The 22,756-nt window shown below is 32.6% G+C and overlaps 2 protein-coding genes across 6 annotated transcripts in view; both read left to right on the top strand.

The window, feature by feature from the left end:
• Positions 1-505: 505 nt before the first annotated feature.
• Positions 506-6,098, top strand: LOC148615532 (neuropilin and tolloid-like protein 1). The gene is made up of 5 exons (XM_088581839.1): positions 506-3,437; positions 3,808-4,059; positions 4,358-4,516; positions 4,894-5,120; positions 5,604-6,098. Exons 1-5 carry the CDS (start codon positions 3,362-3,364, stop codon positions 5,688-5,690), a joined length of 801 nt encoding a protein of 266 aa, XP_088437965.1. The 5' UTR covers positions 506-3,361; the 3' UTR covers positions 5,691-6,098.
• A 2,895-nt stretch (positions 6,099-8,993) lies between these two features.
• The window catches only part of LOC148615531 (inositol 1,4,5-trisphosphate-gated calcium channel ITPR2-like), a 66,142-nt gene continuing 52,379 nt past the window's right edge, over positions 8,994-22,756 (top strand). For 3 of the 5 annotated variants that reach the window (XM_088581837.1, XM_088581838.1, XM_088581834.1), the window contains exon 1: positions 8,994-9,186. In XM_088581837.1, coding sequence (XP_088437963.1) covers positions 9,156-9,186 — 31 coding nt within the window. In that variant the 5' untranslated portion in view covers positions 8,994-9,155. Of the gene's footprint in view, positions 9,187-15,303; positions 15,430-22,756 lie in introns of those variants that run through there. The other 2 variants (XM_088581836.1, XM_088581835.1) reach the window with 2 other exon arrangements.

The following is a 22,756-nucleotide window of genomic DNA, read 5'->3' as shown; positions in this document are numbered from 1 at the left end:
TTGTATTTTTGTCCACTAAATATGTAAAAGCTGCAATAAAATATTCAGTGCATTTTCAATTCTACTTTGGGGACATTTTCTCTTAGATTTAAAATGGATGCAGTACCATGATAAAACTATCATTTAAAATTTGTTTGAAGATAGCCTCTGTTTCATGTGTTCACGTTTAGGTCATACATGTATGTTTGAATTTTGACGTATTTGAATCATCCCATTGCTGACTCTTAAGTATTCTTGACGATATTTAAAGAATTTTGTGACGACAGAAATATGTTTTATTATCGCAACTTGATGAGATTCAACTCGGCTTATTTCCAATTCTTATATGGTAATAAATCTCTCTTAAATTGACCAAAAATATAAAGCGTATATTATTAGAAATTTACAGCGTACAATAAACATGAATAGAAATATGCAGCATACAGTGGCGTTGTTAAACAGCAAACATAATTAGAAATATGCAGCGTACAGTGGCGTTGTTAAACAGCAAACATAATAAGAAATATGCAGCGTACAGTGGCGTTGTTAAACAGCAAACATAATAAGAAATATGCAGCGTACAGTGGCGTTGTTAAACAGCAAACATAATAAGAAATATGCAGCGTACAGTGGCGTTGTTAAACAGCAAATATAATTAGAAATATGCAGCGTATAGTGGCGTTGTTAAACAGCGAACATTATTAGAAACATACAGCTTACAGTGGTGTTCGTTTTTATGAGCGTGTTTTTTCTAACTGTTCTTTGCTCTTAGTGTTTTTTTTTGTTTGTTAGTCATTATCTCTGGTTATGCTTGTTTATCGTCGTTCGAATCTTTGTTCCCCTCATTTACCTAATATATATGAAGTCTAAAGGAATCTGCAAACCAGCAAACTTAATGGGTTTCGGATCATCTAGTCATGACGATGCAGCACAAACACAAAAAAATATATAAGTCTAAAGGATTGTACAACGATACCGATAAAGATGTTAATACACTATAATAAAATATATAATGAGCAAAATTTCAGTCAACAAATGACCTTCTTCAGTGCCTTAAATAAACAATATATATACGTGTAGTCTTTGTAATGCCATACGCTTTTATGGCGCGTGCAGGATTCAGTTTGGTTTAAATTGAAAACTATATCAACACAAAGGTGATATGACTGTACAATATACATATGTTGAACAAAGTTGTTGACATTTGCTCACTTCCGTTACTACCGCCGGTAGGGCATTTCTACCGGAATGAGAACCTTTCTACAGTTCTACCGTGGGAACATGACTAATGACTAATCTTCAGTTTTGAAGGAACCACTTTATCACACGTATGCTACACTGTGTTATTGCAAAAACAAAACAAAACATGAGATAAAATACAATAAACTGGTGCCTTACAATGCATAAATTATGTACTTATTTGTGCGTCATTAATATCGAGAACGCTTCAAAACTCGTGCATAATGAATTCTACAAAGTCAGGTTAAAAAAACTTTTAGTTGACTCATCTCCAAGACGATAAAATATACACCTGGAAAATGTATCATTTTTAGAAAAAAGATACTAAAGAATATTTTTGCTAAATATCATACGACACCACGTAGATATGAAGGTTCAATTATACTTGATTTTAGATGTGACCTTTAAATTATTCGCTTTATTTAAATTTGTAACATTAATTTAAATTTATTGTAATTGTAAAAATAATCAAGTTTACCCTTTACCTAAAATAATTTTGTGTTTAATAAAATCTTAATACTTAAGAGATGGACAGAGCTTTTTATATCCATGGTTTTCTAAATGGTTTATTTGGTGCTTCCTCCCGAACGATATCAATAATATACCACCATAAGTACTATCCGAGGTCATATTTTTATGCTCAGTTACTCGAGCCTACTGTATGAATAGCTTATCTATATTTAGAATCAGACACATTAACCCACCACGTGGTCAATAGTCACCTACGTTGTCTGGTTAAATAGATGTGCACGTGATAACATTAATTTGAATTGACAAACAGGCACAAAAACAAACCAAACAAGAACAAAATAAATAAATAAAAGAACAAACAAAATATCAAACAATCAAAGGGAAACAACAAGAAAACAAAAAAAAAAACAAAACAAAAAAAAAAAATAGATTTGAATTACTTTAATTTGCCGACGTTTTTTTTAATTTATTGCTGCGGGTTGTATTATATGGGAAGGCAATTTAGAAAAAATGTATCAATTAATACAAACAACTTTCAAACAATTTTATCCGTCGAACACCAATATCATTAATAATTGCTGATGAGCTAAAAGAATGTGGTCGCTTAGTAAATTTCGACTCATAAATAATAAACTTCCTTTTATGGAAGACAGAGGTAACAGAAACTGCCCTCATAGGGGAGATAGCGATATATTTTATGCATATCAATATATATATATATATATAAGAAGCAACGTTTAATTCAATAAACTTTTTATGAATACCACAAAAAACAAAAAACAAATAAAAACAAAAACAAAAAAAAAAAAAAACATAAAAAATAACAAACCAAAAAAAAAAAATAACAAACAAAAAAACCACAACAACAAAAAACAAACAAAATAACAAAAAAACAAAAACAAAAACTAAAGCAAAAAACCTTAACTCTGCAAGATGCGTCAATGTATCCGAAAAGACAACTAAATCTCTCATTTAGCCATAATTTACTTATCACAATGATTTCATCCACCGGACCTTATATCTATAACTCTATACGCTCCTAATCATTGTATTTATCTCTCTTACTTTTTTGTTTGTTATTTGTTCTTCATTTTTAGTTCCTCAATAACTGCACATTATTATTGTAAAATATGCATGTTTACTATAGTCATGTTTCTACAAAGGGACACAATCTGGTAATCTGTAGAATGACACGTAATCTTTCTCTTTATCATTTTATTATTTCAATATTTATTTAATCTAATGAATTGAAATAAATAAACGACATAATTTACACAGAAACATGAACATTTTAATTTATGATTGGGAATCTAATTTATTTTCTCCGTATTGATTTAAATATACATAATGTATTTGCCTTCGGACATATAGCGACTAATTTCTAATTATGTACATGCAAAAAAGAAATATTTCACATGTTTACAAATGCTACATGTAACATCCGGAGTGATTTGTTAACACTACTGTTGCTGATAAACTGTAGAAAAATGTGATGATTATATGACCTAGATATTTTAGTAAAATTTCATCTGTCAATCAGAGAAGACGAGTCATCCACCCGTAAGTGACAAAATTAATGAATAAACACATTAATCATCGTCATCATATATAATAAATTCATTTTATTTCTTAACCATTTCGTTATAATTATTTCGGGAGTCGATTTCTAAAAATGGAATGGAAAATACTTTATGTCGTGGCTTTACTTTTATGTGTTTTTTCTAAAAATGTTTCAGCTTTACGAGAACGTAAGTTTGAACTATTATTCCGATTACAAATATTATTCATCTAGCTAACCAACTTTCACATTAGTCAATCAGTAATTTCAAATGTCAGAAGAACAATGTTTGTATCATTTAATTTTCATTTTTTTAAGTTTTGATATTATAAAAACTTAAAAGTAACAAAAATTGCCAGTGTTCCCGAAAACACAATAGAGACTTGTTAAATCCATATAAACTCTAACAGTGCCACGCGTGCACAGTGTAATGCTATTCTGGGCGATTTGGGTAATTCCTTATCATTAATACTACATTGTGTTGTTATTTGGAGAAATATATTCTTCAACCTGTCCTAGAGACCTTGAAAATAAATAACCCATTTTTTTCTCTACAACAGTGTATATGGAACAGCTATGTAACCAACAGATTAATTTCTTGGCTTTAAACGAGGATGCAATATTACTGAGGGTGAGTCCACAGGCCTATAGGAGGAACTTAGACTGTATCGTAGCAATAGAGCCACACCCGAATAAACAGCTGTCAGTAAAACTTCAAAACCTAGACATTGATGCCTTAACGTCGGGTCAGTGTACAGATGATTACCTGACGCTCTATGATGGTAGAACAAGTGCCGCTCAGTTTTTAGCTGGTAAGTTTGATAACAGGGTATAGTTTACTATTGGTTTGTATTCTGATCTGTCAAGGTGATAAACCAAACATTCACAAAATAAGTTAACTTTTAGCTGTTCATATCATATAAAATTGATTGTTTTTAATGATTTCTTTAGACGATTTTAACCCCCGCACTTGGCCAAATTTCAATCAAATGCTTCACACGATCAAACGAGGTATAGAGCACTTTATTTTCACTTATACGTCTGCGTATATTTGTTATAGTATAGAAATTGTTTTCACTTGCTTTGTATGTTTCTGTATATTTGTTGTAGGCGCTCCAAACCAGATTTGTGGCAACCGAAATGTACGAACAACGCCACTGGCAGATTCCTACGCCACACAGAGAGGATACTTAACAGTTAGGTTCAGGTCCGGTCCAACAAACTCTATTCATCGTGGTTTTGATATGATTGTTACAGCCTTCCATTTAGGTAACTACATATCTATATATCGATCAAAAATATAGCCTAAAATATTAAAATAATATGAAGCAAGATGTCAAACGATATCTTTATGTTCACGCGATAAACTTTCCTATACGGGTATCTAGATGAATTGAAATGCATCTATCCGTAATAAATATTTTAACTGATATAGTATAGCAATATCTTAATTGTTGCCAGTAGCTAGTAAATCTATTTAAGCATTAAAGATTGACAACGTGTTTTAATGTTTATGTCTATCATAGTTAAAATAAAAAAGGACAACAAAATCAGCGCGTGTAATGCAGTATTTGTTTACATGTCCAAGATGTTGTTTATATCCACTCATATTTTGTTAAACTTATGATTTGTTCTTCTTTTTGCAGCACCGTGCAAAGACGACGAATACAAATGTTACAATCAGAGATGTATTCCGGAGAGACTCCGTTGTTCCGGGTTTGATCATTGTGGTGACCGGACACCAGTTTGTCTATTGACCAACGAAGCCAAGGCTGCAGTAGGAATAACGGCTGTTCTTATTCTCATAGCAATTATCGCAATTGTCGCAGTCTGTGTCTGGAGACGGAAACGTCAGACGACTTTTAATGACAGGGTAGGTAGTACGAGATGTTGATGAACTTTGTATCTCATTTATATAAAGGTCTCGCTGTTATAGGACAATCCGTTTCATCCTTCTCATTTCAAGAGAGCTCAGTTGATTTTTGTATTGTTAACTTGTTTATAGAATATTAAATTTGTGGATGTTGCATTTCATGTGATCTTTAATGTGTTCTAGAAAATATCTATATAAAATATATATTGAGTAAGTGATCTTTAACTGAATGAGGAAAGCGGTATTTCTTATAACAGATGTTTACTCCCCAACCAACCGATATCTACCCACTTCTGAGGTTTCGTCAACTCTCTCGATGAGAACCGATGCAGTAAAGTTGTGGAGGTTAGCTCACTATGCTTAATGTAGCAAAGCTTTATTAATGTGCTTTCATTTTATATTCATAACAATCGTGTGATCTGGCATTCATACTAATTTTGAAATAGCTTATTGAAAACTGCATTCCGGAGTTTTTCATTGTAGGTAAAACAGCAGAAACAAAGAAGCCATTTTGAACGTACTGTTTCCGGGGAATCATTCAAAGTTAAGATGAATAGCCAGAATTATTGACATTTGCTATCTGTTGTTTTTCTTATAAATTCATTCCAAAAATGTCACAATCTCGATGAACTACTACATTATGTGGTCAATCCTGCATTTTTCTTAAATTCTGAATTTTGGCTTATTTTTATGTCTTGCAGGCTTGACGGTTGAAAAATGATAGAAATTGACGAAAAGAACTATACCAAGGACAAATTCAAGAAAACCCCAAATTAAGGATCTCATATCCCGGGCAAAATCCTACTCAGGAAGTGACTTTATCAAAGAGAGATTGTAACATTTTCTGTGACCTTTTTCTGGTGAATGAGTGGTTGTGTAAATCTGAGTGTGAGGGAGAGTGTTTTTATCCATTAATCATTTTTGAAATGCATCATTTGATTGCGCAAAAATGTAAAAGGCCACAAAACTTTTTTTAAATAAAGCTTATAAAAAGCAATGAACGCGTTATTCATAGGTTGGCCTTCTTACCCAGTTTGATACATCGGTCCCTGTTTATATATATATATATAAGGGTCTGAAAAATTCCCAACGATGTTAGAACTGTCAAATTTGCGAAGCAAATTTTTTTCGTTCCCTCCGCGGGACTCGAACTCGTACCGCTGTGGCATCTATGGCAACACCGCCTGCACTAAGTCCAGCGCCATAGACCACTCGGCCAGCTAGGCTATATAAAAATATAGCTTTCGCTGGCCGGGTGATTCCTCCTCGTAGGATTAATCTAGGGCTGTAACTTAGTACACGATGTATGGTAGTACGGGACAGTTCATCTTGGTGTTATTATGTAGGATAGAGGATCATATATATATATATATATATAAACAATGGTCATTTTAAAGTCAAAATAAAAACATTACTACATAAACTACAAAAGTACCTGTATATACCCACAATACCATACCTAAGATACATGTACATCAACAATACCATACCTAAGATACACCAACAATACCATACCTAAGATACACCAACAATACCATACCTAAGATTTATTTCTGGCATTTCACTTTCATAAAGTACATGTAGCATGCAAGCAGACAGGGTACTAGAAAAATATGATGATGTGTTGGAGTCTTGCATACCTGGTATGAAATATGATAATGTGTTGGAGTCTTGCATACCTGGTATAAAATATGAAACATAAATGATTTATATGTAAGGCTTGACAATATATGGCACGGATCATCTCGCTCCATTATCTACTGAACGTATACAGGTCCGTTGATAGTTCCAAATGTCTCGGGTTCTATTCTCGTACTATTATGTCCTCCTTACAAACTAAATGTTGGTTAATTCTAATGTCCTTTACACATGTACTTTAATGAGTCGCAGATTGAAAATTAAAAGAGTTCATTAAGCTTACAAGGTTTGTGTAAATATTTCCAGAATTACGTCCAGTGTATCTAAACATGTTCCCTGAGGGTTACATCAATTTTTGTTGATGGAATTCAATAGTAGATACATCAATCCCGGTGATCAGTTTAAAAAAAATGACAAAAAGCCGTTGGGATCAAAATCTGGCTTAATGAATCACATAAAGAAAGTCTCCAGCAATCATTACATGACATGTTGATGGATAATATCCAATCATTATCACACGTAAAACTGATTTCTGTTAACACCATTATATTTGACTCTGTTTCAAATTAAAAAAAAGTAACCGTGTATTTAGATCAGAAATAGGTGGTGCTGCATGTAAATATAAAAAAAATAATTTCAAGACTTTTATTTAACTATGGAGAGAATTCCCTTGTAATTATGAATTCATTCAATAGTATCAAGTTACACAATATGAATAGTTTACTATTAACGGAATAAATGTTTCTATGAAGCTATGACAACTGATGAATTATTCCGACTAACAATGTTTGCTATCGTATTGCAGTGTTACAATTTAAAAAATCCCAATATAATTGCTTTAATGACCACGAGCATGCTAGAATAACGCAATGAATTTGTTAGGGTTTTATTATGACATGGTTGTGTCAATTCATAAATTAAAGCTCAAAGGGGTTCTCAAATAAAATTACAGTATTACTTTGTTTGCAGTTATTCAAGCGTATGACAAACATTTTTTTTATTTCCAGAATTCATTTCAGATTTGTATTTGTTTTTTCCCATTTTACAGTAATATACGACAACGCCCTCTACAGGTGTCTAGTAGTAGATACCTCTGGCCGGATTCCAACTCAAGCCAATATAAAATGGGTGAGATGTTTCGTACCGCCTAAAATTCTATATTTTAGGCTGACACGTTTATTAACAAGTTGTACAAAAAAAATACAAGACAAATTTACTATATTATCTTGTTGACAACCGGAAGTAGAATAACTATACTGAGTCAGTACGTATTCGGCCTGTTTAAACATATTTAGCCTGTTTATCCGTATTGGGCCTGGACATATTTTAGTCATATTATACGCAACTGGTTGATAAGTAAACGTACTGACATAACAATTAAAACTTAACGATGTAAATCTGTATCAGACAAAAGTGTCATAGAACACATATCACGTTAAAAGACAAGTTTCTTATAATTTTCCAATACAACCTTGTTTGAGCGACTATAATCATTGATGTTAAATTTAAGAACAGCAGCATTTTATAATTGAATATGTGTATGCCTGTTTCTACGATTAATCATAATCTGTAAGAACGTATCACAAAACTTAGCCTTGGCAAAGCTGAAATTATCGTTCAGTCTTCATCGATCATAATATCTGGACCATTACCGCGAATGTAAAAAAAATGAAGCATAGTAACTAGTCATTAAATTGTTCATCAAAGATGTCATTGCTCCTACAGATACAAAAACACTCGTGCAACCAGACAAACAGAAATATAAATGTAGCTTCAGTAGACATTTGGGGATAGTTACATCTTTGTATAATTTTGTATTTGTGAATATTGTCTCACCGAGTTTCCAAAGCTCACAATGAGCACTGTAGGTTAATATGGCAGATAATGTTAAAACACATTACAATAATGCCAAATAATGACAATACTTTCACTAAATGCATGTAGCAATCAGCTAAATTAGAAACATGGTGTCACAGATCACAATGAATACAAGTTGCACTGGGATTTAGAAATAATAGGAAGGGTTAACAGCAGTACAAAGATCGATTAAAGCTATTTGTTCCCTGTCTATAATCGAATTTTGACAAATATGTTGGAAATGTAAAACCATTCCGTTACTTAACGGAGGTATATAACTTAATCAGATATTTAAATGTCGTCATTAAAGTTCTTTACTATCCAAGATCTAATGTTTAGTCATTGATTTGGATTTAGAATAAACCAATGTTGTTCTTTACTGTAGAGACAGTACGAAGACGGTTATAGAATCTCAGATATGTTTAGAATGGGATTACAGAATTAAGATACAAGAAGACACATGTGACAGGTTTTAGACTGTTTAAGACAATACGACAAATGTTGAATCTTTGATTGCAAGAAAAGACAACCAAAAGAAACATGGGATTACTTATGAGAAAGCGGAAGAAAGGTAAGAATTTATACTGTCAAAGATATTTCTGATATTATCTCATCTTATAGAGCAATGGTAAAGAGTACTTCTGACGTTAATATTTTGTGCGCAACTCCAACAAAGCTTTTATAGTTTTTGGAACAAGTTTGATTTTACCTCTTAGCAAGTTTTTTTTTCAAGAGATGCATTTTCATCTTATGTTTCATACCTTACAAAGATTATTGTTGGTAATGACACCACTGATACCGGCGCCTGTTTGTACATCACGGATACTTCACGACGTTTTCTGAACTAATGATGGTTTTATATATATATCGAATTGACTGTTGACTGCAGTTTATCAAATAAATGCTTGCTATCTGACTACTTGACTTACAGGTTCAAAGTTTGTCATTAATATTGTAGACTTTATTTCATTTGTTCACAGTTGGCTGTAAACACTTGTGATAGTTATACCCTACTCGACGAATTTCATTGCAATTATCTCGGTTCCCAATGGGTGAATTGATTTCAAATTCATTGTATGGCTTTATATAGATGGGGCTTACATTGTTAGCAATTTTGGTTGATGTTCGATATCGATTTTTTTATCGTGGAACTGTGCCATTTTGACAAAAAAGACAGTAATGATAGAACAAAAATTGTCACAAAGATCTCGTCTGCCAATGAACGGAGTGTTGCTTTATTTAGATAGGACATATGTTGCAAGGTACTTTGGTTGCTGTCCACTTCCTGTACTGATGGGGTATTCCTAGTAACATTTTGGTTTGTCAGAGTAAGAGTCGTATATGATCGATTATGTTGTTTTTATTTATCAGTTAATCGCTCGACAATATCACTTAAATACGTCCAGGACATCGAATATTAGTCCAGGAATATTAATACCGGAGACCAGTCTATGTAAATGAATACCGGAGACCAGTCTATGTAAATTAATACCGGAGACCAGTCTATGTATATTAATACGGGAGACAATTGTAGGTATATAAATAACAGAGAGCAGTCTTGGTACATTAATACTGGAGACCAGTCTTGGCATATTAATACCGGGGCCAAGTATAGGTGTGATAATACCGGGACCAAGTATAGGTGTGATAATACCGGGACCAAGTATAGGTGTGATAATACGGAGACAAGTATAGGTGTGATAATACCGGAGACAAGTATAGGTGTGATAATACCGGGGCCAAGTTTAGGTGTGATAATACCGGAGACAAGTATAGGTGTGATAATACCGGGGCCAAGTTTAGGTGTGATAATACCGGGACCAAGTTTAGGTGTGATAATACCGGGGCCAAGTTTAGGTGTGATAATACGGAGACAAGTACAGGTGTGATAATACCGGAGACAAGTATAGGTGTGATAATACCGGGGCCAAGTTTAGATGTGATAATACCGGGGCAAAGTTTAGGTGTGATAATACTGGAGACAAGTATAGGTAGCCACCATAATCGACTAAAACACCGTAGAACAGAAAATTTGTCCAGATTGATCGAACCTAAAGCCATAGATAAGATTGATTAAACCGTGACCCACAAGAAAAATGAGATTTTTTTTACATTCTATGTTAAAATCAACCATCTTATCACAGTTGTAGAAATACATGTAATGTTAGCACTCTAGACTTTTATTCTGTATTAAGTGCACTAGTGCTCTCATTGGCTCTGGGCTTTGGCCAGAGAATGGAAAAAACAAACAAACAAACAAAAACAAAAACAAAAAACAAAAAACAAAACAACTGAAAAGCTTACTTGAAATTAAAATTCAATATCCCGGAAATCCCTGCCCGGGAAAATATAGCTCATGTTGATATTTCATTTATCTACTGGGATGGTCGCCTAGCGTGGGTTATATACATACAATGTACCAAAGACTTTCAAATGGTTGTCACTGTTTCTTTGATAAGCGTGTCAGGAAGGAAAATACTCAATAGTTAGCTTTTTGTGGGTTGTCGTTTGCATGGGGATTAAAATTAACATATGCTTTACTAGTTCGAGACTCATATAAAAAATCACAAATGAATCAGGTTGCAAAAAATACTGAGAAAGGCTGTTAGATTTGTCATGAATAGTTATACAGAACACCTGGAGCGGTATCCAACATCACAATGGGAACCCTTGCAAGTAGAAGAACAGATTTTCAAAAAATGTTAAAAAATATTACCCCTACCCCTAGAAAACTGATCTCAGTATCAAAGAGAATTCTCATTCACAGCTTACCAACACTTTTAAAACTCATATTTCATGCATTTATAATTAAGATAATGATGTTCCCAATATATCTGATCAATTAAGGCGCTTAGGTTTTCTTTTTGGGGTAGCAATTACTATAAAATCGTAAAAATGGGAATTTCAGAATTTCTTCTATATCACCCGATATCGTCTTTTTCAGAATACCGTAGTTTAATCAGGATTTTGTGTGATACACTACATTAATATAATATCTTAGCTTCAAATGAGCCCAAGTAATTAATATTTGAACTTTTCTACGTCAAGTTAGGTGATAAATTGCCACCCATACCTATGAAAAAAATACCTCAACATGAATCAAAATATATATTATTGATATATAAACGGTGTACACTAGACATGTTGGGTACTGTTGCTTTAATTATCGATTTATTCAACATATCTTCTCATTTCAGGCGTGAATTTTCGGAATTTCATATTTCCTTCCATTTCACCTATAATTGGCAATTTTTTTTTCAAATACCGTATTTCAAATAAGCTTTTGTATATTCAAATACAATTATGTAGTGTCTTAGCTTTGTAATGAGTCCGAATAATAAATATTTGAACTTTTTTAAGTCCAATTAGGTGAAAAATTGCCACCCCACCAACTTTTGGCACAAAATCGATGTAAAAAAGACATGTTGGGTACTATTGTTTTAATTATCGATATATTAAACTTATATTCTCATTTCAGGTGAGTTATTTTCAGTGTCAAATGGGGAATTTTCGGATTTTCATATTTTCTTCCATTTCACCTGTAATGAGCAATGTTTTTCAAGTACACTACCTAAACAAGCCTTTGTATATTCAAACACATTTATGTAGCATCTTACCTTTCTAACGAGCCAAGGCAATACACAACTAAATGTATTCCAGGCCATTTGATCGAAAGAATGTTACCCTTACCCACCAAAATCTGCCCCAATGTGAAAGAAAATGAACGTTAATACGCACTGTACGCAATGTCTTTCTGGCATTTATTATGGAGATCTTCTTGTATTAATCACATTGTCAAGGAAAATTATGCTTTTATTGTCACGAAGAAGACACAATATTAAAAAAGGGAAATTTAAGAATAAAACAGATTATCACACATTTTAGCACGTAAATTGTATATATTTTTTATATATATCATTGTCATGTTGAAACAGAAAAATACGTGCATGAAATGAGTTGAACATATCAATAATTAAAACACTAGAACACAACTTGTTTTTTTTACATTGATTATATGTAAAAATTAACATTTGGGTTCATGTTGAGGCACTTTTTTCATGGGTAGGGGTGGCAATTTTTCACCTATTTGGGCGTGGAAAAATTTAAGTATTCATTACTCGGTTTCATTAGAAAGCTAAGATACTATATAATTGTATTTGAATATACAAAAGCTTGTTTGAAGTACGATACTTGAAAGAAATATCTGATTATAGGTGAAATTGAAGAAAATATGAAATTCAAAAAATTCCCCTTTTTATAGAAAACTCATTATTGTCACATTGAAACTGAAAAATACGCGACTGAAATTTAGAGATATGTTGAATACATCGATGATGATAACAATAGTACCCAACATGTCTATTATACACCGTTTATATGTCAATAACTGACATCTTAGTTCATGTTGAGGCATTTTTTCATGGGTAGAGATGGAAATTTTTCACCTAACTTGACTTTGAAAAGTTCAAATATTTATTACTTGGGCTTGTTTTGAAGCTAAGACATTATATTATTGTATCGTATCACACAAAAGCTAGTTTAAACTACGGTATTCTGAAAAAGACAATATCGGGTGATAAAGAAGAACATTCTGAAATTCTGAAAATTCCCGTTTTTTCGATTTTCTAATTTTCACCCCAAAAGGAAATTCTAAACTCCTGAATTGATCAGATACATTGGGAACATCATTATCTTAAGTGTAAATGCCTAAAATATGAGTTCTACAATGTCAGTATGCTCTGAATGAGAATTATGTTTGATACTGAGACCAGTTTTCTAGGGGTAGGGGTAATATTTTTAACATTTTCTGAAAATCTTTTCTGAAAAAGTAGGTTTCCGTGGTTTAATTATGTAGAAAATTAAATTATCTATCGAATGATTCCAAATTTGAGACATTTTAGTTGACCAATAATTTGTACAGTCGAATTTATGTGACTTTTGACCGAAAAATCGAAAATCTTATTTTTCGCTTTTTTGATAAATTTTGACTGCGAAAATCGCCAAAATTCGTCAAAAGAACTTCAGAACTTACTCTAGGGGTTTCGATATTGAAGAATATATCAATTTAAGCGATTTTTCGGCGGGAAAGAGGTACATTTTTTCATTTTACCGCAAAACTCTAAGAGTTACCCAATTCTCTTGGTGGTACCATTGTAAAGATGAGACATTGCCCTACACGATAATACCTAAATTTGTTTAGTTTGTTTACACATACTATCCCAGGAAGGCTTAGACGCTCAAATTATTGAGTCACAAAAATCTTGGCTTTTTTACCCAGTGGGGTACAATTATAGGCTTATACTGAAAAAGAATCCGAGAATATTCTTTGGCGACAAATTGATTCGGTAACTGGAGGTATAAAGGTACCCAAAAATTACCATGAAGTTGAGTGGGGGGTGCACGGTGGACTCTCCTAGCCCATGTACTATTTCAGTCAAGACTAAAATTAGGCTCTTAGTGGATTAAATTTGCGTTGATTACCGTAATGAGAACTTTTGACCTCTATAAGTTTTCCTTTCCCCATACTATCTTTGACTGAAACTCTCTGCCAGAGGCAACTGCAACACATTTAAGCCGTGAATCCTTCAAAGAGATATCTCTTCACTGACATTTCAATGAACCACATTTAAACAAACTAAGAATCAGGCAAAATGTGTATAAGGTGTGGCACATGAAGAAAAAAACACACAGATTTTATTGCAATATCCACGTATTTATGCCTTATGACCTCCAGAAATAACCATCAAAGTATTTGTAAAATTTGCCTTTTAGATAGTGATAGGTCAAATTTAGTTGAAATGCACTGAGGAGAAATTCTGCTGCAATTTTTCCCCATTTAAGCCGTCAAACAATATCTGCGTCACTGATGCTTCAGGGTATATATATATATAAAGCAAAACAGACCAAATTGAGAAAAAAATATGTGCCGTCTATATTGCCTGATTCTTACACAAAATAGTGCTTAATTACATGTACCACTGTACATATTGTGAATAACTAGTTTCAAATTATGTTCCGGAAGGTTTCACATTCTAACCTTAGGGTCTACTCCAGTTTTTGGAAGAAGAAGAGAAACATAAGGCTATCTACCTCCATCAGCGTTTTGTTCTAGCACAAAGCAAATTGTTTCTGTAACGTGTAGACTGCAAATGGATTCTTCACTAATACCTAACTAAATGATGCTCTTGTTTGTTATTATACTGAATGCTAAGTTTTTTTTAATGTTAAAGAAAATAATAGACTCGTATAAATATACATTCATTTTACAAACACAAGCAATTTTGGTCGATAAAGTCAAAGATATACGCTCCATCATGCCAGAAGGACTTCATGTCCGTGGTTTTAAAGAGTATCAATAAATTGATATTTTTTTGAGTTACAATTATCACTGCAACAGATATAAGGTTCAGAATAAATATTTAAGACAATCCATTATATGATTAACCATCTCCAGAGCAGAACATATTTATCTTCCAAACCTGTGTGATATAACATCTACCAATTATATATAACACAAGTAAAACTCAGAAAATATGCCCTAAGCTCCCGGTAGCTAATTTGAAGACATGATCACTATGAGCGCAAATAAACAAGCAATCTATATCTAATAATACTAACATAATGAACGAATTAGAAAGTTACATCGGGGTCATGTTAGTTCTATCGGAAGGCAATGTTGGCAAGAATCATTCTGTGTTATGTAACAGATGACAGAACGACATTATTTCAGGTACCAAACCGTGATTATAATGAATTTCTTACGTTGAGATGTTAATTTCTATTAGATAAAGGATTATTTAGGCTGGATATTATTGTAAGTACATTATGGTCTGGCGTTAGTATTCTCATTCTCCCATAGCAATCATACTTATACATTGTAGGAAAGTGATTTATAATTCTTTAGCGGCTATAAGGTTTTTAGGATTACAAGATATCTTTTTTCGTCCTGAAAGAAGAAGTCGGTACCTAGTTTTACTTTTCAATTTAGACTCGCATTTTAAAGTTGAATATAAAGAGCTGAATAAATCCGAGATTTGATAATCACCCGTCACAATGTCAAGCGAGGGAAATAATTGTGAGCAGACTGACGATATCTGTTAACTATCGCAGCTTGATTGTGAACGAGGGAAGTTAAGGATCGTGAACAAAAATTGCGTTACTTTTTCGACATTTTTAGCAAATCTGCAACTTCTGTTTAGGATGATTTACATTTGCAAATGATATTGAAAAAAGCTTTTTTTTTAATTTCACTTAGCTATTAAAAAGAAACGCAAAAGGCAACCTTTTGCCCTATATGTGATAGATGCATTGTATCACAATTTCGATCTTTGTCAATATTTTAGCCGGATAAAGATACATTATTTACATTAAATATGTTGTGTTTTTCATTATTGATACAAAACATATATAAACTTTTAGAATATACAGGGTGAAATATTGCTCTTTGAATTTTCTTAAAATTAGATATTTTACATATTGTCTGCAAATGCTAATCGTTTTGTGACGGTCGAAATCGGAATTTTCCCATTCCGGAATGGGACGCGTCCTGAATTGGAATAACGCAAGCTTCCATGTTATTCCGTGTCAGGCCGTCCGATTCCGGAATGGGACGATCTCGTGTTTTGACGTACACCCGCTCTGGAATATGTAATACAATACTGATACCTATTACTAAACTTTTTGAAATCTTTAAATGTTGTTGCTTTTCTATAACTGTGTTCAATTTCCAACTTAAAGACAAAATATCTCTGTCCTCCTGATTTCCTGTGAATATTTGTTCCAATTTTCATATAGGTACCCTTTAACAGTATTAAGTCAAATATCTCAAATTTTGCAAAAAATAAAAAAGACAAGTTTTGATAAAAAAAAAATTTAGTTACCTTTTTAAACATTAAAGGTGGTCTGTATTGATAAGACAAATGCCTTAACTATTCTATGAATACCAAATTGTTTCAAAATCTGAATTTTTTTGGCCCATATTCACAAAAGTCAAGTTCGGACCCCCTTTTTTAGCCTTAATATAAGGGAGCCTCTTGATAATTTAATATCTGCTTATTGAAACAACCAATTGCACTAAGTTGAATTTCTTGTTTACACAAAGGTATAATAGAGTCAAAATGTTGAATATTCATCATCATTATTTTAATGAAAAAGACGTCTTAGTTCCAAAAATGCTGATTTTCAGTCACATTTGGTACCCTGGGCATGTATAAATGTACTCAGAAATATCTCACGGACACATATTGATATTTTGCAAGAACAGTAAATAACATACACAGAAAACATCAAAGTTTCTACTTACTTCACACACTATTGAAGAACATTCATCAAGTCTCTACTCCAAGTATTAAAAATGTAAAAAAAAAAACCAAAACTGTTAATATTTCAGCAATTTAAGTCACCCTATTTATTTCTTATATAGCTATGTTTAGGAAACTTTTGATAATAACAATTGCAATCCATTGGTCATCTTTTAATCCATAAAAACATTGCTAATTTCCAAATTTAGTAAAAATATGCCATAAAAGTTAAAAATGAGGCCTTAAATCACTTTATTCCATTTAAGGTTGCTCCATTTAGTATAAAATATGATATATTGTTGTTTGAAAGCTTCTAGGATAATTGAAACTCACTAAAAATCTCACTTTCCACTGAAACTGTGGTTATCAGGTCTCAGACTTGTATTCTTTACCTCACAGGCTTGTATAGTGTACCTTAAATTTTCGTGATATTTAAAAAAAAATATACAAGGAGTTTCAACTTTTGACCATGTTTTTCAATGAAGGAAATGTCAAAAATAATTTTTAGGTCCATTTTAGAAAAAAGGCACTAACTTTGGTACACCAGGACTGGTCAAACTAAAAATAGACCTTTCCTACTTTCACTTTTATTTTTAGTTCATAAAATAAACACCTTTTCTGAAGCATTATTTTTCATGAAAATACTGGGTTTTTTTTTGTCATAGCTTGATTTTACCAAGTACTTTTGATGAAAAATGATAATCATTTGTGTACACCCGCTCAGGAATATTTAAAATAAGACTGATACCAAAATGGACGCCGAAATAGAGTTCAAGAAATTTTGAAAATTTTGTTAACAACTTACCAAGTGAATTGAACGAATTACTTAGTGGTCCAATCACTGAGGACGAAATAGTTAAAATTAAAAATATTAGAAATCTAAAAATGGCAAAGCATGTGGAGTTGATGATATTCTTAATGAATATCTTAAAAACACTGTTTTGGAGCTAATACCTGTATACTTTAAGATTTTTAATTTAGTACTCGATACAGGTATTGTACCAGACCTTTGGTCACAAGAAATTATTGTACCTATTTATAAGAACGATATAAGAATAAAGGTTTGGTATCGGATCCAAATAACAATAGAGGAATTACACTAACTTCATGCTTAGGGAAAAACCTTCTCATCCATTTTGAATGAAAGACTTACTAAGTCTTCTGATGAGATTGAGCTCTTATCTGAATCATAGACTGGATTTCGAAAGGGTTAATCTACTGTTGACAACATTTTGTGTTACACTCCCTTTTAGCTATATATTTTTTCAAAAGGTATAACTATTTTGCACATTTGTTGACTTTAAAAAAGCATTTGACACAGTTTGGAGAGATGGTCTGTGGCTAGAAGTTCAAGAATCCAATGTAACAGGTAAAATATTTTCAGTTATTTTCAATATGGATCAGAATATTAAGTCTTGTATTAAGCATCAATGTAAACTCTCTCCATTTTTTAACTGTGGAGTTGGTGTAAGACAAGACGAAAACTTGCCGCCTTTTTTGTTCCCATTTTTATTGAATGATCTAGAAATCTTTTTGCAAGACAATGAAGTACAAAATCTAGATTTGACGGAAAGTTCATGCTCAGAAATATTTGATGTATATGTCAAAATATTTGTGATGCTTTATGCAGATGATACAATTATAATGTCAGAAACAAAGAAAGCTATGCAAAAAGCATTGGATGTGTTTGCTAATTACTGTAAAGAATGAAAGTTACAAGTTAATACTGAAAAGACAAAAGTTATTGTATACATATATATTTTCAATCACCACGGCAGTTTCACTGTTACAAGAAAGCTTCTAATAGATCAAGCCCAATAAAGCTCTTTCTGCTCTCTATAGGAAACTAAGAAACATTCCACTGCCAATAGATTTACAGTTGAAGTTAATTGATACTGTTGATATCACCGATACTTTTATATTCCTCTGAGGTCTGGGGTTTTGAAAATAAGCTAAACATTGAAAAGGTGCATCTTAAATTTTGCAAAAATATCCTTAAGCTGAGAAGCAGCACTCCAAATTTTATGGTTTATGGCGAGTTGGGTAGAATTCCACTTGTTAAAGTAAGAATGATTAGCTTTTGGACAAGAACTATGGAGGAAGGACAAAAACTGTCAAATAAAATGCTTCGGCTTATTTTAAAATTGCATGACAATAATCCAATCAAATTTAGGTGGAATAACTATCATGTTAAATCTATCTTGGATGATACGGGTCTTAGTTACTTATGGAACGAACATGTTAAAGTAAATATTAACTGGCTTAAGGTAGTAGTTAAACAGACATTATGTGATCAATTCTATTAATCTTGGTTTTTACAAATGGACAACATATCTCGTGGTGAATTCTATTCCAATTTTAAACATGAATTCAGAATTGAACCCATATCTTCTCAGATTGTCCCCTGCAGCACGTATTCGTTTGACAAAATTAAGATGTCCTGACTTAAATTTACCAATAGAAACTGGAAGGTGGTCTGGAGTCCAAGTAGTCAAAGAATATGTGATCTTTGTTAAAAAGGGGTGGGAGATGAAGTTCATATATTCTTCCAGTGAAATAATCCGACGGTTATGTATTTAAGATCTCGTTACATCTCAGATGACTACTCAAACCAACCGAATATGAGTAAATTTGGTGGGTTATTGTCTATCTGTAATGTTCAATTATGCAAAAGAGTGTGTGCTTTACTACGAAAAATTGCTAATATCATATGAAAGTGAATGTGTTAAAATATAAATGTGAATCTGTATGCATTCACATATTTAATTATATTGACTGTTCTGTGTATTGTGTCTGTGTATTTGTCTTGTTTACATGTATGTACATTTGTTTTGTTGTTGTCCTCTTGTACACCTACTGTGTCTGAGGCTATCAATGAATCTTGTCTTGTTAAATCTTGTCTTAAATGACGGATGATATAGTTACACAGAGAGAGAGAATCGGACTGTTTTACTCATTATCGCGTATAAGGAAATCTAAGAAATGTCTCTCATTGTTCAATATCAAATTCATATGTTTATTTAGGTTACAGACCACCAATTCAACCAATGAGCATTTGGAACGTACGCAAAAATAGTCCTACGCAGAAATTACCCCTGTTCCTCATAGTGCTGTGAAAAAAGTTCTCATCTTATTTAAAAAATTTAAACAGTTTCTGAAAGGAAAAACATTTCTGTACATTTTATAGGTGCATTTTGCTTCTTGTGATGTGAAGCCTAATCTCCATAATGATTTTTAAATATACCCCTATCTTGTGAAAACACTGGGATTTCCCATGCTATTTATAGACCCTTCACTTCCGGTGACCAGTACTGCACTGCAAGTCTGCTAACCCCACATGCCATTCTGAGGATTGTGAGCTGACATATGTAGAATCATGCTGATATATAGTCATCTGCAGGTTAAAGTTAAGGTAAAGTCCAGAGAAGCCATTGAATATTGTGAAATTAGCATAGAAGCCTATGGGAAGTGGAATTAGTGGTTTTTAGCCTTATCACTTATGGATTAGCCTCTGTCCCGCTGATACTTCTTTTAAGCATAGTTCTTTTTGATCATGAGCTAAATCGGGAACTAAATACAAAAGCAAGTACCGAGATAAAGAGGAAAAATATATCAAGTTATACTCTGTCTGTTCCAGACTTCCCAATAAAAACTGAAATTTTCTACTACATGATTGCTTGCATTTTATTGATAATTGCAGGCGTTGAACCTAATCCTGGACCCTCGTCTACACATAGTTGTAGCACAGAACCATTAAATACAAGCTCCACCAGCTTAAACCTAAGTTATTCGCAAATTCTGAAGAATTCTGTATTTTTTCTTCACTTGAACGTGAAAAGCATAAAACCAAAACTTAAGCAAATATCAACAGAATATAACGACTTCAATATCCTCTCATTTACGGAAAGCTGATTAAAACAGATGGTACCTGATAATGAAATATCGATAACAGGATACCAACTATTCCGCAAAGATAGACTAGTTCGTTTGGATGGGGATGTTGTTGTGTATGTAAGATCCAACATCGACTGTATATGTCGTCCCGATCTTTGCGTTGGTCAATTAGAATGCTTATGGTTATGTTCTACCAAATAGTAACGATAATATATGGGAAGAAGTCTCCGAGTCTTTAGAATTAGCCCTGAATATTGATAAAGACAGTACTCTAACAGATAATTTTATTTATTAATCAACTATCTAATTCTCCAAACAATAAAATTAAAGATTTTCAAATGTTTAGCCTTCAGTAGTTAATCAGTGAACCTATCCATTTTACTGAACACTCATTGTATACTTATTGACTGGGTATTAGGGAAATAGCAAGTTTATTGTTCCCTAAGACTGTGACTATTGACGAAGGCGTAGCCGACGGCAATAGTCACAGTCGAGGGGAACAATAAACTTGCTATTTCCCGAATACCCAGTCTATAAGTATTTTATTATACTGAAAACATTAGACTTGTAATACATTTACTCCATATCCCTCCATTGTTCATAGTTGAATGATCATCTCAAAATGATAACCCAGAAAAAAGTTTTTTACAATATTTTCAATTTGAATGTCACTGATATTTTCCCCTTATCATCTCAAAATGTTCAAAACAAACCCAGAAAACCATGCATCTTTTGGCAATATTTTAGTCTCAATGTTGTCTCATTGACCTTTTCAACAGTAATTCATAGGAATTTGCAGAAAGTAGCCTTCAACATCAATTGCATGGTGTCTGTAAGATAAAGAACAGCAACAATGTACACATTTGAATATTGTCTCGCAAACATTCAATTTCATCTGTGTTAAAGTGCAAGACTTGTTGATATATGCAATAAATAGTAGAGTGGAATAAATAATATGACTTACATTGTTTTGCTACATATTGTTTTTCAATAAATGCTCTGTTTGTCTTTAAAACACCTTATTCAAACATTCCGAAATGTTATTCAATTTGTTAATCTTTATATTATTCGTTATAATTTGGGGGTTTTCATTAAGAGAGGGTGAGTCCGAGCATTCCGAATAAATATAAACGTTTTGTCCAATCCGGTGACAATTTTGTTCTGTGTTTAAATAGTAAACTATTGTAAGAAAAAGTTCGTTATAATATTTTTTAAATTCTATTAATGTGATCTTTATATGTTATCTGTTTTTAAATACCTACAACGCACGATTTCACTTAAATAACTTGCAACTGGGTATTAGGGTATAGATTGATCTTTGACCACTCTTTAATTACTGCAAAACAGTAGACAAAATTACAATATTTCAGTTAGAAAAAGATGATATTCAAAAAATAAATTTATCTTTCCACTGACATATGATATATACTGAATATCGCCAAAATCGGTATCACATGCTGTATCAACCCGAGATTCCTATATCAACCCGAGATTCCTATAATAGGTCGAGGGTTGACACAGCGTGTGATACAGATTTTAAATTTTCATGTTCATTAAATCATATATTTTAACCATACTTACAAGTATGGTCTGTGAAGGGTTGCGATATAGGTCTGGAGGTGTGATATAAGGTATGCAATAAAGGGTAGATGGTATAGTGTTAAAACAAAGCCGTATACCATATGGGCCCTTTAAGTTCTAAAAATCCATTGCACTAATATATATGTAGATATCCCATATGTACGAAGACCAGACAATAATACAATCCTCCTGTGCGAAAGTATACATTATAAGTAAGTATATTCAAAAAAACGATCACACGGTAATATCACGGTAAGCAATCACAGTCTTCATCGATCCCCGTACGTGGGAGAATAGTTAAGGAAGTTAGTCCATTAGTTCAGTTTATCGATCCATGCGGTGAAAATCTCTACACCTGTCCAGGAA

Source organism: Perna viridis, chromosome 5 (genome assembly GCF_037379345.1).
Source record: "Perna viridis isolate PV_CMFRI_1.1 ecotype Kerala chromosome 5, ASM3737934v1, whole genome shotgun sequence".
NCBI classification, from domain to species: Eukaryota; Metazoa; Mollusca; class Bivalvia; order Mytilida; family Mytilidae; genus Perna; species Perna viridis.
This window is presented reverse-complemented; position numbering and strand designations above follow the sequence as displayed.

Coding starts and splice junctions, on each gene's coding strand:
- LOC148615532 (XM_088581839.1), top strand. CDS start 3,362: ATGGAATGGAAAATACTTTATGTCGTGGCTTTACTTTTATGTGTTTTT. Junction 4,517..4,893: donor TGTTACAGCCTTCCATTTAG/GTAACTACATAT, acceptor TTCTTTTTGCAG/CACCGTGCAAAGACGACGAA. Junction 5,121..5,603: donor AGACGACTTTTAATGACAGG/GTAGGTAGTACG, acceptor TTTTCATTGTAG/GTAAAACAGCAGAAACAAAG.